This window comes from Vulpes lagopus, chromosome 12, assembly GCF_018345385.1.
Source record: "Vulpes lagopus strain Blue_001 chromosome 12, ASM1834538v1, whole genome shotgun sequence".
Lineage (NCBI taxonomy): Eukaryota > Metazoa > Chordata > Mammalia > Carnivora > Canidae > Vulpes > Vulpes lagopus.
The window spans coordinates 38,982,819-39,000,237 of record NC_054835.1 but is presented as its reverse complement, the minus strand read 5'-3'; the positions used below and the strand labels follow the sequence as shown (position 1 = coordinate 39,000,237).

The window sequence follows — 17,419 nt, the reverse complement described above, 5'->3', positions numbered from 1 at the left end:
AGAAATACTGCCAAGGCTGGGGCACACCTCTCCATCTGGTCAGTCTGTGGGGTGGGTACTCTGCCAGCAGATGGGAGGATACAGGGAAACAGCACACAAGTCTAAGGGGGGTGCCCAAGGGGGTTATTTTCATCATATATTTATTACATAAATATATAGTAAAATAGACGAGCAACAATTACCATAAAAATATCTTTCTTTAAAATCCTGACCCAAAACACAACGGGGTGAAAAATCGCACGTAACAGACATACTGATTGTCAACGTGGGGCAGGAGTAGGAGCCCCCCAAGTCACCCCTACCGGTCCCCCCTCCCTGGGGAAGGGGACCTACCTCCTTCCCTGTTTCTGGCCACACACCCCCTCCCCCCACCCCAGCACCAGCTTCTCATACATTCAGTAGCGCCTCCAGGGAAGTGTCTCCTCCCCCCACCCAGGAGTTCCTGGGGCAGGAATTTCTGTGCCCCTATGGACGGTGTCTGTATCACACGCCCTGCCCTCTCCCAGCCCTGTAGACCCGCCACCAGGGGAAGGGGTAGGGGCTCCTCCACCCCCACCCTCCCCAAGGCTGAGCAGGGAGGAGGCTGGATGAGGTATGTGTGTTCTGAGTGATGGGGGGGGGATACTGAGATGGAGAGGCGGGTGGTGGGCACGGGGGAGTGGTCATGGCTCTGGCACCCCCTTGTCCTGGCCTGGCCCATTCCCAGCAGTCCCTCCTCCCACCAATACTGCACCTGCTGCCCGGCCCCGCCTGCCCTAGTGCCCCGGGCCAATACTGGGGGAGGCATGCTAAGCACCCACATCAAGGCCATCCCCCTCATTAGCACCAATGGCCCCCAGGAGAGGGCCCTGTCCCCCACTTCCAAAGCAGGGACTGGGACAGCTGCCTCTCTAGAGCAGGTGCGTGGCGCTCCTGAGTCCCCTGGCTCCTGCCCCACCCACATGTACTTGCTCACACATTCACGCAGAGAAACGCACACATACACCCCACATCACCTAGAGTGAGGGGGGAGGGGTCAGAGGTGGGGGAAGGAGTAAGGGATCACAGCTCATATGATTGGGGAGGGGCAGGGGAGGGTTCCCAAGTGCCTGTAAGAGGCCAAGCCCCTTCAAGGCCTTTTCTCCACCATATCCATGGCTGAGAATGGGGATGCAGGGGTGGAGGTTGGGATGGAAGGATGGGGAGACAGCAGACAGGTCAGGAATTCCACTGGGCCCCCAGGGGTGGTGTTCCCCCAGAGGAGGGTACAAGAGGGCTTACCCATGGGACTGGAGTAATACAGGAATCAGTACCCCAGGAGAGAGAGAGGATAGAGACAAAGACAGCAGGGGCAGCCCACTAGCCTGGGGGGGGGGGGGAGGGCAGGGCAGGCACATGCACAGGTGACAGCAGATGCTCTTCCAGGCCCTCCACCCCTGTGAGAACACCTGGACAGTGGGGGAAGGGCATGCCCTAATGGGCAGCATAGCATTGCCTTCCCGTGTGTGCGTGTGTGTGCGTGTGTGTGCGTGTGTGTGTGTGTAGGGGGCTGTGGCAGGCTGAGGGTCAGGGTGGGGTGGCAGGTTCCCCACTGCTTAAGACATTTTGCCCCAATAGTGCAAAGCGCAGGAAGCCCTGGCACCCCTCCCCCTGCCCCTGCCCCATTCCCCATGGCTTCCGGGGGCATCTGTGTCCACCCATCCATCCCTGCCGACGTGCAGCCCTGAGCCCAGGGCCCTCTGGTCTGCTCTGTCCCTCCCCATCCTCCTCCCCACATCCACAGGAGGGCTACCTCCTCCCTCCCTCTCTTCCCTGTGGAGTGGGCAGTGGGCGAGAGCCAAAACGAAGAGGAGGGCAGCTCACCCAAGTGCAGACCAACAGAGCACTCCTCACCAGGAGGGTGGGAGGTGGCTCAAGCCAAAGTCCCTGAATTAGAGAAAAGAAGAGGGGAAAGGGGTCCCAGGGGCAGAGGGGCGGCTGGCCTAAAGAGCTTCAAAGGAAAAAGGAGGAGCACCAACCGCCCCCTCTCCTAGGGCCCCAGCTAAGTGCCATTTGTCTAGGCAACCCCATTCTGGTGCCTGCCTGCCCAGAGTCTAGGTTAGTGCATTGAGTGGGAGTGGGGAAGGAAAAGGGCAGAGGTTAGAGAGAGCCCAGAAGACAGATGGGGACAGGGTCCTAAGGGGGTAGGCTCTGGGAGAAGCTCACGCATACCGCCCCACTACCCACCCCCCCGCCCCCCAGTGCAGCAGCATCTGGATTGTATCGAATACTGCAGGTGTGAGGAGGGCAGGAGTTTGAGCCACAGTTTTCCCTGTGTGGGTGCCAAGGTATGGAAGGAGTGGGGGTGGGGGTGGGGAGAGGCCCCTGGGGCTGGGCACTTGAAAGGGGAGCTGTGTGGGCAGCAGGGCAGGCTGGTGAGGGGCCAGCTGGCATCCAGCGTGAGAGGTAGATGGAACTCAGCGGGCACGAGTGGCAGAGAGCAGAGGGAGCACTGGGTAGGGGGTGGGGTAGGAGTGGAGGGCGGGGGTGCCGAAGGGACACAGAGGGGCAAGGCGAGGAGGGATGGCCAGGACCCTGTTGTGGTAACTCACAGCTCTGATCGGCAGCCCTACCCTTGGGGACCTGGTATGGGGGGGCAGTTCTCTCTGATTTGGGGGGAGGAGGGGCAGCTCTCAAAGTGCTTAGGGGTGGTAGGGGGCCAGCCTCGGTTAATAACTTAATATCATCTCTCTCTCTCTCTCATCAGTCGCTCACTCTCTCTTTTTTCTTTTTTTCTGTCTAGTTTTTCTTCATTTATCTTCTCCCCTTGCCTGGTTTCCAAAGTGCAGTTAGAATGACTAATTTTTAACCTCCAGGGGGAGGAGCCAAGCCAAGCCTTTCTTTGCACCCAGGCATCTGGGGAAGCGGAGAGGCCCTTAGCCTGGAGGGGGGGAACCTCAGTCAAGGGACTGGGCCAGGGAGCTCTCTCTTGTGTGTGTGTAGGGGCTGAGTCGAGGGCATCCCCCCCACACCTCACATTCCTCTATCCCCTACGGTCAAGATGGCTTGTCCCCTCTTGGTTGTCCCTCCCTCCCCCTACCTTCTTAGAGGACAGGGTCCTGGGAAGTGCAGGACACGGCCCCCCAACCTCCCACACTGTCCTTTTCATAGCAAGTTCATGTGTTTGCCCTGTCCCAGGGCTGGAGGTTCTGAGGAGGGATGGGCAGTGCGGGGAGGGGGGTGTGTGGGAGAGGAAGGAGAGAGGAGGGGTGGGGGGCCTCCCGCAGCCCCCCAGCTCTGCCCTTTCTCTCCACGCTCCTCCCCACCAGCTCCGCACACCCTCTGGCCGCCTGAGGCTTTAGACTTCCTGATCCTCAAAGACCTCGAGGAAGAGTGGGGGGAACAGTTCGGTGGGGCACTCGACTTTCATGTGGAGGAAGCGGCTGGCGTGGCAGGCCCCGATCATGCGGAGGTCAGTCACCTTCATCAGCAGCTTGGGCCAGAAGTGCGGAATGTTGTGTTTGCGGTGGTTGACGTAGTGCTCAAACGCCAGCAGGTATGCCTCCTGACTCTTCTCGATCTTGTCCACACACAGCAGGCCCGAGCGATCTGTGGGGAAGGAGGGACGTGCAGGGTGGGGGGGGGTTTGAGCCAGCGAAGGGAGACTGAGGCAGAGGAGCCAGGGCGGGGGAGGGGTGAGAAACCCCCTGTAGTACACGCACTGGAGCTGGAGCCAGAGGCCCAGCTGAGGAGGAGGCTGGGGTGCTGGGGGCTTGAAGAGGTAACGAATAAAGACCACAGAGGGGCTGAGAGGTGGGAAGGGAGGGGAAACCTGGAGACAGGGCTGGTGGGAGGAAGGGCAGAGGGGAGGAGGCACAGGGAGAGGGGACTGGGCACTGAGGAGGGATGAGGGATAGAAGGTGGCTGGGGGGTGGGGAACAAAGGCGAATCCAGGCAACAGAACGGATGGGGGGGGGGCAGCAGAGAGAAAGAACGGGGTAAAGATGGGACGAGGAACAGAGGAGGCATGGGCAGGCAACAGATGGGCCTGGACATCAGAACCCAGGGGGTATTGGTGACAGAGCAGGGCACAGGGGACAGAGAATGGGCTCAGTGACAAAGGGAAGCAGAGAAAAACTATAGGGGTCAGGGAAGAAGAGTGTGATGTGCCCAGGGCCCACCCAACCTCTGGGCCCCTGGAAGTTTCTGAGCCCTCCCAGCTGGTAGGCAGGTACCTGTTGACATTAGCAGCACAGCCTGCAGCAGAGCCACTTCCGTATCATCCAGGTTAAAGGCAGAGAGTGACTTGCCCAGTTCAAAGATGGCGTCAGAGACCACGCCCAGGCCGCCATTCTTGAGCTGCTCCCGCTTGACGGCCATCTCCCCGCTCAGCGTCAGGGTGTCGCTCTCGGGGTCATAGCGGACAGCCGCCCGCAGGGACATGATCTCCATGCAGCACCCCTTCAGGAGGATGATCTGGTCTTCGCAAGGCAGCTGCAGAGTGGCAGGGCCACAGGAACACTCAGCATGCCCCTCCCTCTCCTCCAGTGTCTCCTGTGGGTGCCCTTTGTGAGCCAGGAGGTCAACACTGGCCTCAGCCAGTAAGGTGTACTCCAAGCGGCTAACCTTGCTCTGGGGCCATGGGCATGGCCTAAGCCATTAAACCTCACAATTACGCCTATGTGAGTTACCTCCCATCATTAGCTCCATCCCACTGCCAAGGAGGAAAATGAGGTCCGTGGGTAGGTAACATGGCCAAGATCCCACAGCTAGGAGGGCAGTCTGTGCCCAGAGGTGGTGCTCACGCTGCTATAGCCAGGATGGCTATGTAGATGTGGGCGGAGAGGGGTAGGGAAGGGTTGGGGAGGCTGGGGACTGGGAGCCTTTGGTTCCTTAGGCATGGTGTGTGTGTGTGTGTGTGTGTGTGTGTGTGTGTGTTATAGGCACTGGGTATGTGTGTGTGTTAGCTGTGTGCTGACCTACAGGAATCGCTCCCTGTCCAGAGAACCTCAGATGAGCATGTGCTGACACCAAGTGACCTAGGGAGCAGCCCCAGGTTTTCCTCCAGTGTGGCACCATGCCTCTTCCCATCAGCTACTTACCTCGGAGAACATGGGCAGTTTTTTGGCAAAGTCCACCACACGGGTGATGGCCGGGGTGATGATCTTGGTAAACTCGCTGAAGGCCTCTAGGTCTACCTTGTCTCCATCCGGCATGGAGACGATGGGTGACTGGCCGATGTCATCCGGCTAAAGAAGAAGAAGGGGTCAGCTGGGGCTGCAGACCCCTTTCAACCTCTCACTGAGGCTGCCTGCCCACCAGGGGGAGCTCCAAGGCAGGTTGGGGAAGAGGGGCCACCAGTATGTGGGGAAGGCCCCATCCAGGACCTAAGGCTTCTCCTTCACCTTGGGGCAGAAAACAGAGCAGAGCCAGAGCTCCAAGTCGGCTAATAATAACAATGATCATAACAGTAGTAGAAATAATAACATAATAATAGAAGCTATGTTTACTGAATATTTAATACAGGAGACACCAGGCTATATGTTTTATATATCTCATTTAACCTTATGAGGAGGATGTTCTACTTGCCACCATTTCACAGATGAGAAAACTTGAGGCATAGTGTAGCTAAGTAATAAGCCCAAGGCCACATGACTAGTAAGTGGCAGAACCAGGATTAAAACTCAGGCAGTCTGACTCCTGACCATTATACACACATATGCTTGGTCTTGCAGCCTGTGCTCTGAACAGTATACTGTTCCACCCACTGGCACACTCCACCGGGAACCAGACACCAGTTTTCTGCCTTTACTCACCATATACAACCAACTGTTCATCTCTTCCCTAACTGACCATTCACTGAGCACTCTGTTTTGCCAGGGCCTAACGCAATGCCTGGCACCCATCAGGGGCCCCGAAATGCTGTTACATAACTGAGTCTTCACCATCTCTTTCCAGTCACTGTGGGCAGGGAAAAGAGCAGCAGCTGCCCCTGCTCTCTGGAAATTCAAGGAGGAAGGCCAGGTCCTATCCTCATGGAGCCCCCAGTCTGATGAAATAGGCCATGCTCAGACAGCAGCAACATATACTCAGGTGTATGAGTCAGGATTGCCAAATTGTAGAGAGCATCAGCTTTGGGTCAGATTAAACTAAGAAGGCTTCCTGAAGGAGGCAAGACTCTGAACTCACTCTCCCTCCTGGTCACCTGGCTGCAGCTCTTCCCGGGGCCGGGGGTGGGGTGGGGGGGGGGAGGTGGAGGGCTCTCTCCTTACCAGGAATTTCCGCCTCTGCTTCCAGTGGCTACCCTGGGCATTCGTGCTGCGATGGGCCTCTGTGGCAACATGGATCAGGTCCCACTCTTCGGGAGTGGGCTCTGGTCGCTGCTGCAGTGATCGGATCATTTCCTCCTTCCGTCGTCTCTCCCGGTTCTGCTCAATCAGCTTGCGCTTGGCCACCCGCTTTGAGTCATCTAGAACCACTATCAACAGCAGAGAGACACGACGCCCTTTGCATGGCACTCTCCGCAACCTGTTCAGAAACTACTCCTCCCAATGTACAGGTTGGGAAACTGAGGGCCAGAAAGGTTAAGTGACTTCCCAAATCACCTAGCAGTTGGGTGGCGCAGTCTGGGATCATGAGAATCAGTGGGACCACATCAATGCTAATTTGAGCTGATCCAGGTGACTCGCATATCCTGGTCTAAAGGGTTCCGATAACTGGTTACTAGAAGACCCTGCTATCTGATCTCTAGCCGATGCAAGATGCCCTCTCTCACCCAGAAGTGGGGTACCTTCTCTTATAGTCAAGAACCCTGTGCTAGGGTGGGATGCTCAGGACTCCTTTCTACCTGACAACTCTCTCTAAAGCCCTGGAGTGCTGAAAGGCAGGTAGGCACTGGGGCCCACATGTAGGGCTCAAAGAGAGATCCTCTGTTTCCTTTTCCCCAGGGCAGCAGGGACCAAGATCCCGAACATTCATTCCGCCATCAGCCTGATGTGGACTGTCACTCTGCCTTGAGCGTCCTGAGGATTCCCTGGCAGAAAGCAGTCATACCTGAAATCACCCCCACCCGCAGCCATCTGGCTCAACTCTGCCCCCTGCAACCCCTTACAGTCCATGGCCATGCCCACGGCGATGCACTTCTTGAAGCGACAGAGCTGGCACTGGTTGCGGGTGATCTTGTCGATGACACAGCAGCTGTCATATTTGCAGGAGTAGGTGGGATGGAGGTTCTTCTGGATTGTGCGGCGAAAGAAGCCCTGGGGTGGACGGAGATGAAGCATGGAGTGATCGTGATTTCCCCTTCCCTAACCAACCATGCAGTCAGTCCACTGGGGTGTGGGGGGATTAATGAGGGAGCCTGGCATCCTCCTGACACCAGCAAGCCCAAGATCACTTGGCTGGGTCAAAGGACCATAGAAACATGTGCCCTCAGCTCCTAGGCTGCTGAGGGGCAGGGGCAAGTGGGTAGTGGTGGTGGCAGGGGTAGGGATGAGGAGCACAGTACAGAGACAAGAGCCTGGGATGGTGTCAGGTGCTATGACGCCTGAAGGAAGAGCAGCTTTGGAAGTCCAACTGATATCTCATTTTCCATCTTGCTAACCAACTCTGAAAATAAAACTGACCTCCCCAAACCATTCCTATACATGGTGCCTGCTGCTCATGCAGGTGGAATTCTTGAAATGGGGCAGGGGGTAAAAAAAAAAAATCAAGAAAAGGCACTATGTGGACCCTACCAGCTTTAAAAGAAAATGTTTAATTCTATATATAGGGTTTCATCTTTGTTTTATTTTATTTTATTTTTTTTTAAATATAAACTATTTACTTGGTTTTATTTTATTTTATTTTTCACAGAGAGAGAGAGAAGCAGAGACATAGGCAGAGGGAGAAGCAGGCTCCAAGCACCGGGAGCCCGATGTGGGATTCGATCCCGGGTCTCCAGGATCGCGCCCTGGGCCAAAGGCAGGCTCCAAACCGCTGCGCCACCCAGGGATCCCTCATCTTTGTTTTAAAGGAAAAACCTGGGCAGCTCGGGTGGATCAGTGGTTTAGCGCCGCCTTCAGCCCGGGGTGTGATCCTGGACACCTGGGATCAAGTCCCATGTCCGGCGTCCTGCATGGAGCCTGCTTCTCCCTCTGCCTGTGTCTCTGCGCCTCTCTCTCTCTCTCTCTCTCTCTCTCCTCTCTCTCTCTCTCTCTCTCTCTCTCTCTGTGTGTGTGTCTTTCGTGAATAAATAAAATTTAAAACAAAATAAAGGAAAAACCTCAAGAATCAAGATGGCAGTAATAATACCAAGAATTAACATGTGCTGAATGCTATGAGGCACTTAAAAGCATTTGTTTGTTTATTTTTTAAAGCATTTGTGGGGTGTTTTGTTTTGTTTTGTTTTGTTTTTTGGTGCATCATATTTGATGCTGTGTCAACCCCATGAGGTAGGAACCCATTTTGAGACTAGGAATCTGAAGTTTGGAGAGAGTAAGCAATCTGCCCAAAGTAATACTGGCTAAATGGGCAGGAGAGCCAGAACTGGACCTGACATATGGGACACAAGGTCCGAGTTCACAGATTCTGCAGTGCATTGAAATCATCTAATGCACTTATGAAAAAATACCAATTCCTGGGTCTCACTCTAGACTTACAACATCAGACTCTCTTGGGGTAGGGCCAAGGCATTTCTGTCTTTCTGGGATGCTCCTCTAGGACTTTGCTGTCCTTGAGGGTGAGGATCCTTGCTCTATGTTACGCTATTTGTATTGCTTCCGTGAACAATGCTACAGGATGCTAAATCCCGGGTGCTCTTGGCTTGGTTGATACTAAGAAAGAGAGAAACTGGAAGCCTTAACATATTTTTAAATACTTTTGTTTCTTGGAAGGTCTTACATTTTCATGAGGTGATGATCCTGGAAAACCCTAGCAGGTTAAAATGAGCAAAGTGAGATCTAATTAAGGTTCCCCAAGTCTATGACCTTGTCCCATCTGCCCAGGGACACTCTGTCATCTTCTCCCACTCTGGATCCCACCATGCCCCCCCCGCCCCCCCAGCACTGGTTCTCAACCTTCTAGATGCAAGGGAAGCAACCAGGGAACCAGTTTCAAGGCAGAGTCCACGAGGCTTCACCACAAAGAGTTCTGACTGAGTGGGGCTGGAATGGGATCTGGGGCTCTGCACTGAACCCCTGAACCACATTTTGAAAAATGATGTTTGTTTCTAGTGTGCCTCTCTTGGGTAGGCCATGAGCAGCCCAAGGGCAGGGCACATATTACATCCCTCATAGCTGATACACCAAATGGATGGACAATAGCTGGGATTTTTATTGAGCGCTTCTTATGTGCTTGGCACTGTTATTAAATACTCTCCATGACTTAGCTCATTTAATTCTCCCAACAGCTCTCTGAAGTAGGTAGGACGATTATGCTCATTTTATAGATGAAGAAATTGAGGCCCAGAGAAATTAGGCATCTTACATATGAGTGGCAGAGCAGAGATTGTGCATGAACAAATGAATGAGAGAGAGCAATGGTGGAGCAACAGGTGGGCTTTAGGTGACATGTTCATAGGGCTGGCCTTGCCAGGTGCTGAGGGCCTTAAGGTGGGTGAGATGGGGGCTCAGGTGGCAGGGGAGGGGCAGGAGCTGGCTGGTCCATACCTTGCAGCCCTCACAAGTGATGCAGCGGTAGTGATAACCGGTTGCCTTGTCCCCACACACGACACACTGCTCGTCTTTGTCCAGGTAACTAGGGATATACCCTGGGAGGGAGGAAGGGAGGCAGGCAGGCAGGCATGGCTTGGGCCCCCAGCAGAGAGGCTCCTACACTTTCTTCTTCCCCCAACTTTTTCCTTCCTGGCCCATCCCCTAGCCCAGCCTCCTTGAAGGGTTTTGTGTCCAGGTAGAATCCTGGAGACACGTCAGAGGTCATCTTGTCCATCCCCTTCCCTAAGAATATGGAGAATCCCAGTTCTTCCGACTGCCCAGTTGGGGATTTTCTCTTGCTGCATCTGAGGGGCGGGGAGGGGGAATGCAGGAGAAGCACAGGTCAGCAGCTAATCTCTGGAAAATACAGTCCCTTGGCTCCTTAGCCCAGACTCTGATTCCAGGGTGCAGGGGGGTGGGGCTCAGGCAAGGGGGTTGCCGGAGAAGGGAAGAGGCCCTTCTTGACCTAATCCATCCTCAAAGGCTGGGGCATGCCCTCTTCACCCCTCTAACCTTCAGACAAGTCGGTCCCAAGCCCTCTAGGAAGCTCTCCCCAAGGGACACAGGAGCTGCTGGTCCATGCTCAGGCCCCGAAAGAGCCCTGGCCTGGTTTAGTGGGGTTGTGGGTGGGGAGGAAAGGCACACACAGCCAGGCTCACCTGACATGCTGGTTTTCAGGGAACATTGGCCGTTCTTTCTTTTTCGCTTTCCATCTGGTGACCTGGCACTGGATGGGGGCAAAGTGGGCAGAATCACAGAGCAGTCTCTTTGGGCAGCCCCCTTCTCATCCAATAGGTTTATATAATCCCCCAGGTCCCACTCCCTCCATCTTGTGTCCTCATTCTACTTCCACCCCTAGGTCAGGTGACAAAACTGAGAAGGGTCCAGCTATCTAGAAGCTTTGAGGAGAGAGATAAAGGGCTTGGCTGGGACGCAGGCACGTTCTAGGGCCCAAACACACATTACATGCACGTGCATACACATGCACACACGCGCATTATAGATCCTTGAACACCCATAATCCACAAGATATCCATACGTTTAAGCCTTCAATACATGACACCTATGCAGAAAGAATCTTCAGGACACGCTTAAAGCTATATAACCTTTAGAGCACCCAGATATACATAACATAAGACCAGCACATCTGAATGACTAAGCCTTCAGTATAAACTTAAGCATAGTAAATAAGCAACAAAATCTATATATCTATGAAATTTTCTGGGCATTCTCAAAAGCATTATATGACCTCTAGGATATGCCCGTCTGTTACACAACCCTCTGGAGAGACACTTAATAATACCATCTCCCTCCCCCCAGTGAACATGTTGCTTGATTTCCAGGTCATGCACACATGGTGAATAACCATAGTATTGAAAACATATAGCGCCTAGCAACTAGAACCTAGAACCTGGAATACGAGAATAAGAAGAGACTTCCAGAGTCACCCTGTTCATGGCCTCCATTTAACAGAGCAACAAACCAAAGCCCCACTGTGGCCTGGTGACACTGGGCACTGGAGTCAGAGCCAGGACAAGGACTCTGGACCCCTCCATGCAAGGTATCAGCAACCCTCAGCCACTGCACATATATGTCACTGGCCTCTGCCCATATGTGTTACATAACATCAGCACACACAGATTATGTAAGCCTCTACATGCATGCTCGGATTGTATAACCTCCCACACCCACCCTGCATGTGGCATACTGCAGGGCTCCTCCCCCCAGAGCCTGATGCGGCTCCCAACACACTGACACAGTGACCTTGGCCAGGGTCACAGTCACAGACAAGTCTGTGTTCTAGGCCCCCAGGGGATTACCCCTGTCTGATTTCTACAACCACTGGAGGCTCAGATCTCCCTCCTGCCTCCAGTAGGAGTGGGTGTGGGAGAACTCCAGGCCTTCCAGCCCCTAGTTGAGCTGGCGGTTTTCAGCAATTATGGCTCACAGCCTCTGGGTGCAGTCCCAGGGACAGCCACAAGGTGGCGCACGGACATGGGGGGAGGGGAGGAAGATGGGGGAAAGAGGGTAGTGCTGGGGACCAGGAACCTGCATTCCTACTTTTCTCTGAATTAGGAGCAGACTCTCCCAGACTCACATAAGTCTGCGCAGGGAGGTACAGAGGCTGCAAGTGAGAGGTATGCAGTGACAGGCCAGATCTTTTTTTCAGAGGCCCTCTGGGGTGAGGCTTTGGGAGGGATACCTGAGGTGTCCTATACAACTGCCAGCTTCATCCACTTCCTCCATCTCTCCAGGGACCTAGACTTGGGCCCCAAGGCTTTGCCTGGCCAAGCCTCTGGCCTCTTGGCTCAAGATCTGGTCTCCAAGGCAACGGCCACACTCCTCCCCAGAGCACCCTCACCCTCACCCTCTCCCTGGCCATAGGCACAGGCTGTACCCAGCTCTTGGGGCATCATGCCAACTGGGACAGAGCTCTGTGCTACTTAGGGCTGATGGGAGAAGTGGAGACCCTCTGGCCTCTTCAAGGGCAATGCAGATAATAGGTAACCCATCCCTAGTTGTGTGTACAGGGCTGATTCCTCCTCCACGTGTTGAGTAAAACCTTCAGAGCTGGCATTCACTTCCACTTCCTGGGAGGAGCCGCACAGCAGTGCTCGCTCCTGCCCATGAACAAGGAAGAGCTTGTGGGGCTCCCAATAGGTTCCAAATATAAGCATGGGCCGTGACCAACAGTCACTGGTGCATGTGCCCTGAAATGTCATGTCCCATGCACCATGGGTTCTGGACCACACAGTAGTCTGGTAGGAAGAATAGGAAAACGGCAAGGCTGTATGCATTCCACATGCTCAGGTGAGAGCTGCCGAGGGACACTGGGAGGGCATGTGAGATTTCCTAGCACTGTCAAGAGAAGAGCCACATGCCTGCTGCTGTAATCGCTCTGCATCACCTCCCCCCTCCGAAATGGACATCTCTCAATCCAGGTGCCTAATTCCCTGCCACATGTGGCCATGACCTCACCTCCTGGGCAAAGGTAAGCAGCAGATATGCTGGTCTCATGCCCATCCCTCCAAAGGTGCTTAAAAAGCCCAAGCTCAGTTCTCATTTGCCCAGCCAGGTGAACATGCCTGTTGCCTAGGAATTGGCATGACCTGGCTGCCAGACCCATTACCTGTTCTCCTCTGGGTCTGACCCACACTCCACCTTGCTTGGCTTCTGTTCCATTCACTTCAATTCCATCCAGGATGCCCTCCAGCACGCCAAGAGACTGGGGTGGGCACAATGGCCCCCCCGGCACACCCACAGGCCACCCACCCCCTGCCACCCAGGCCCTAGGGCACAGCACCCATGGTGCCTGCCTCAGCACTTGGCCTTTCACACCATGCCCTGTGCCCCAAGGGGGGCGGGCGGTGAGAGGGGCCAGGGAGTGGCAGGTGGTAGGGCTGAGGGCAAGGTGGGTGTGGGTCCGAGGAGGGGTCTTGGACTGGGGGAGTAGCTTTAGAGTCTTGTTCTGTCCAGAAGTCCCTGCAAAGAGAGGAGAGAAGCAGGGATAAGGCAGGGCCATGGTAGGAGTAGGTAGATAGGATTCCTTTGGTGGCAACATTTTGGGCTCTTGGGGGCTCATAAAAAGATGGTGGGGGGCATGGAGGGCAAGCACAGGGAGGGGATTGGGACAATCTGTTAGATCAACAGGTGCAGCAGGCAAGACTGGAGATACCCGTTCTAAGCCTCAGACCTGGGAAGGTATGGAGGAAAAGAATGAGGTGATCACGTACCATGTCTCAATCCTTTTTTTTTTTTTTTAAGATTTTATTTATTTATCATGAAAGACAGAGAGAGAGAGAGAGAGAGAGAGAGGCAGAGACACAGGCAGAGGGAGAAGCAGGCTCCCTGTGGGGAGCCCGATGCGGGACTCGATCGCAGAATCCCGGTACCACGACCTGAGCCAAAGGCAGATGCTCAGCCACTGAGCGACCCAGGTGCCCTCCCATGTGTCAATCCTGATGTTCAATCAAGCACCTGGCCCTTGACAAAGCACCCATTAATCGTTAGCTATTGCTACCACCCCTCTCGTCGAGTTTTTATAAGATTTATCAGTATTACAGGGCAAGAGGAGACCCAAAATGAGCAGTTTTCAGCCCAGGTGTGTGTGGGGGTACTCAAGAAGGAAGCATGGGGTGTGGGGGCAACATCCAGCGATCATGAACCCCCACCTGAGTGCCTTTATGGAGAGAGATGTTGAAAATAATGGGGAGCTGACATCCCCCCTGCTGCTGACCAAATTATGACTCCCCAGTCCCAGTCCCCCAAGGACTCCAGAACTTCCTGTCCAAGGTCCCAAATCACACTTCCCAGCCTGAGGATCAGACTTCCCAGTTGGCTTAAGTGTGCTGCCACCCACCAGGACAGCAAGGGAAAGGGGAAAGGAAACCAACATGTGCCACCTGAATACATAATATATGCCCCCTCCGGGGTGGGCATCAGAACTCTACAGATGAATTTGTAGGCTGGATCATTCATTCCCATGCATGTAGCTAGGAAGCAGGTGACTCCGGGATTAGAACCTCACAGGCTGTCTCAACGCTAGTGTTGCTCCACTAGCTGGGGTCCAGGGCAGTGCCAGCCCAGGGCCCACCGTTCTGTCCACACCGCCCCTCTGACCACAGGTGACAGACCTGAGGCATACTGCAGCCTGTGCACACACAGGCAGGTGTGGGCATGTGAGTGGGGGACAAAGGGTACAGTTCCCCACACATGGCCTCCATCACGTGGCTGCAGTAGCAGACACCTCACCCCTGGGCCCCCTGCCCCACCCCCAGGAACTGATAAGGAGCCAGGGTGGGAGGGGAGGCAGAGATAAGTCAGGTCACTGGGCAGGGCAGGGCAACAGGACAGGGCCTCTGCACCCCACGGAGCCCCCAGCTGGAGGAACATGGCAGGAGCACAGAAGGGTGGCCCATGGTGCCTCTGCTACCCCCACAGACCAGGACTGGGCACTAGGGGCTGGACAGGAGACTGAGGGGGGGGGCAACGAGCGGGGAGTCTTAGCCCAGGGAGCCGTCAAGAAAGTAGGTCAAGTTTTTCTTGGCTTGTGAAGAAATTCCTGTTATAAATTTATAATGGCGTAGCCAGCCCTAAGGGGTAGAGGTAGGGGGAGGAGAAGGAGTGGGTGGGGATGCCCAGGGACTGGGCACTGGGGCCCGCTACTTGAGAGGTAGGGGGCCAGGGAAGTTGTAGGGGTGTGACTGCACAAGTAAGGGCTATTTTGCGTCACCTCTGTTTCCACTTCTATCTGCGCCCCAGCGAGGCTTCCTTTGGTCGTCTGTCTGCATTTGAATGTGTGTGTGTGTGTGTATGTGTCTGTCTGTCTCTCTCTCTCTCTCTCTCTGGGTCTGGGTGTCTCCCTGTCTCCCCCCTGAGGCTGTGCCTCGGTGCTTGGCACACCCTGGCTGCGGTGCTGCCCTCGCCTGTCTCCTGCCCACCTGGCACGCTGCCACCACTTGTTTACAGAAGCTGGAAAAATCCACTCGCCAGCCGGAGGCCCAAGCGCCCCCAGGGATGGGAGGAGGCAAGCACAGAAGTGGGCATGCTGAGAGAGGGGCAGCCCCCAGGAGCAGGCCCTGGGGGCAGGCCCAGAGGACCAGGGTATATGGGAATGGGTATTAGCAGCTGGGGGCCAGGCCAGGCGGGCAACACTAGCAGCAGCCACAGGGCCGGGACAGCTCCTGCCTAGGGCCAAAGCTCCAAAGGACCCCCTCCTCCTGCTCCCTGCCACTGCCAGTCGCTACAGGGCACACCTGGGGTAGTGCCAACCTAAGCCACCATGTTTATTTTCCCTTCCTCCTCCCCAGCCCAGCCTTCACTCCAAATGTGTCTGGGCATTGCCAAGGGCTTGCACGTGCCTGCTGGGGGGAGGGTCAAGCTCTCTCTCTCAGAGCCCCACCTCTGTGCTGAGCTGAATGGTGCTCTGGTGCCCTGGCCATGCTGACCCTTGTCAAGGGGCAGAGGAGCAAGGTGCTGCCCTCATGTTCAGGGCACCCTCACGTGGCACCCAGCAAGAGCCTGGAGAACCCCTGGGGACCCCTGGGCTCTAGGGACATACCTGGACCTCTGAGACATCATAAGAGCAAACAGAGGGTCCAGCATGCAGGGAGGTGGATAGCATGTGAGCCTGGGTTAGTTGTGGGAACGAAAAGCTCAGCCGGGAAGAGGGGGTGAGGTAGGGATGTCCACCCTGCAGGGCAGCCTCTATTCCCTCTTCCTGGAGTCTAGCTTAATTCCCCAAGCTCCTTCCTGGCACTCGGCCTGCAGAGGTGGAGGCTCAGCCTGAGGAAGGGGAGGTGGAGCTGTGGGGTTCTGAGACTAGACTGGACTGCCGGATGGCAAGACCCACCTGTCAGGTGGGCTGGCCACCCACTCCCTCTTTGTCGGATAAGAGCTGTTGGGTGGCAGTATGGGCAAGGTGCCCGCGGAGGGGGAAGCATTTCATTAAGCTTAAGTGCTTTTGCAACGGGGTGTGGAGGGGGACAGAGACAAGAGGCCAATGCAGCATCCATGGGCACCATGCCAGGTTCCCACTGCTGGGCTGCCCCACTCTGTAGTCCTGTGGGCCCAAGGGGCCTCTCTGCCCCCAGAATCTGGCCCCAAATTCTACACACACGATTCCTCTGAGTGTCTGCTCTTGGCTTTGGCCCCATCTGTGTGGGGCCCTCGGACTTTGTCCTTAATGCTCTAGAGAAAGCCCAGCCCTCCTCCTTGCCAACCATGAAGGAAGAGACACACATGTATAGAGGGGGCTGAGAAAAGTGGAGAGAGAGGAGGAGGAGAGGGGCAAAAGGGATGATGGAGGAAGAGGGGGAGAAAGATGAGGAGAGGCAAGAACAAAGAGATGGGCAGGGGTGGGGGGGTCGAGCTGGGATGACAATGAAGTAGAGGGAAAGGCAGCAATGAGATGGGGGATGGGGGACAGAAGGGGTGAGGTAGGGAGGAGAGACAAATGAAGGAGAGGGGAGACAAAGAGAGAAAGGTAACAAAGAAAGATGGGTGGGGGGTGCTTCATGCCCCGCCTAAGTCCCACCCCACAGAGGCTGGGGGAGGGGGGGAGTAGAAATGGTTTCCACGGTGACAGCTGGTTCTTGGTGGCCTGGCATGTGGGTTATTAATAGTGCTGTGGGTAGGTTCACGCCTCCCTTTCCCCTTCCCCTTTGCCTGATGCTAGGGTGGGGGGCAGTACTCCCCCCCCATAGCCTGGCATCAATACCCTGACTCCACACTATGGGTGCCAAGAAGGGTGATGCTAAGGGGCCCAGGTGGCCACTGTAGCCCAAATATACACAGGGGCATGCACAGGCAAACACAGGCATCTGTGTGCACACAACCGCTGTGCCAACGTGGGCTCCCACGGGCAGCCACAAACACCAATAGCCCCAGGGAAGTCTGGTGAGAGTGAAGGCTACAGCACAACACAGGCCCCCGTGTGGAAGGGTAGGTAGGCACCTCTTAGGGTTAGGACCCTCTTTCTACTTTCCCAGGTCACCCTATTTTATTCTCAGGTATGGACTGAGTAGGACTGCCCCACCCAACTCACTGTTAGACTTGTGCCAGGAAAGAGAAGAGAGTGAAGGCGGGAAGAAAGGTACTATTTGGCAGGAATGAGATGGCAGAGGAATACACAGACCAGCTTGGCAAGCAGGAGGGAAGAGAAGAGGGAGGCAGCACTCCTTGGTGGGCTCTCACTGGCCCCCTGAGATGGAATTCTGGAACTTAAGAGCAGTGACCCTTAAGCCTGCTCTCCTAGCTCACCAAGGGGC

General features: G+C 55.3%; 1 protein-coding gene across 1 annotated transcript in view; it reads right to left on the bottom strand.

Moving 5' to 3' along the window:
- Window positions 1-123: 123 nt before the first annotated feature.
- THRA (thyroid hormone receptor alpha) overlaps window positions 124-17,419 on the bottom strand; it is a 23,729-nt gene continuing 6,433 nt past the window's right edge. The window contains exons 2-9 of the mRNA XM_041724609.1: window positions 12,781-13,133; window positions 10,310-10,377; window positions 9,606-9,706; window positions 7,070-7,217; window positions 6,231-6,436; window positions 5,061-5,207; window positions 4,194-4,452; window positions 124-3,567 (exon numbers count right to left, since the gene is read on the bottom strand). Coding sequence (XP_041580543.1) covers window positions 3,317-3,567; window positions 4,194-4,452; window positions 5,061-5,207; window positions 6,231-6,436; window positions 7,070-7,217; window positions 9,606-9,706; window positions 10,310-10,377; window positions 12,781-12,833 — 1,233 coding nt within the window. The 5' untranslated portion in view covers window positions 12,834-13,133 and the 3' untranslated portion in view covers window positions 124-3,316. The remainder of the gene's footprint in view (window positions 3,568-4,193; window positions 4,453-5,060; window positions 5,208-6,230; window positions 6,437-7,069; window positions 7,218-9,605; window positions 9,707-10,309; window positions 10,378-12,780; window positions 13,134-17,419) is intronic.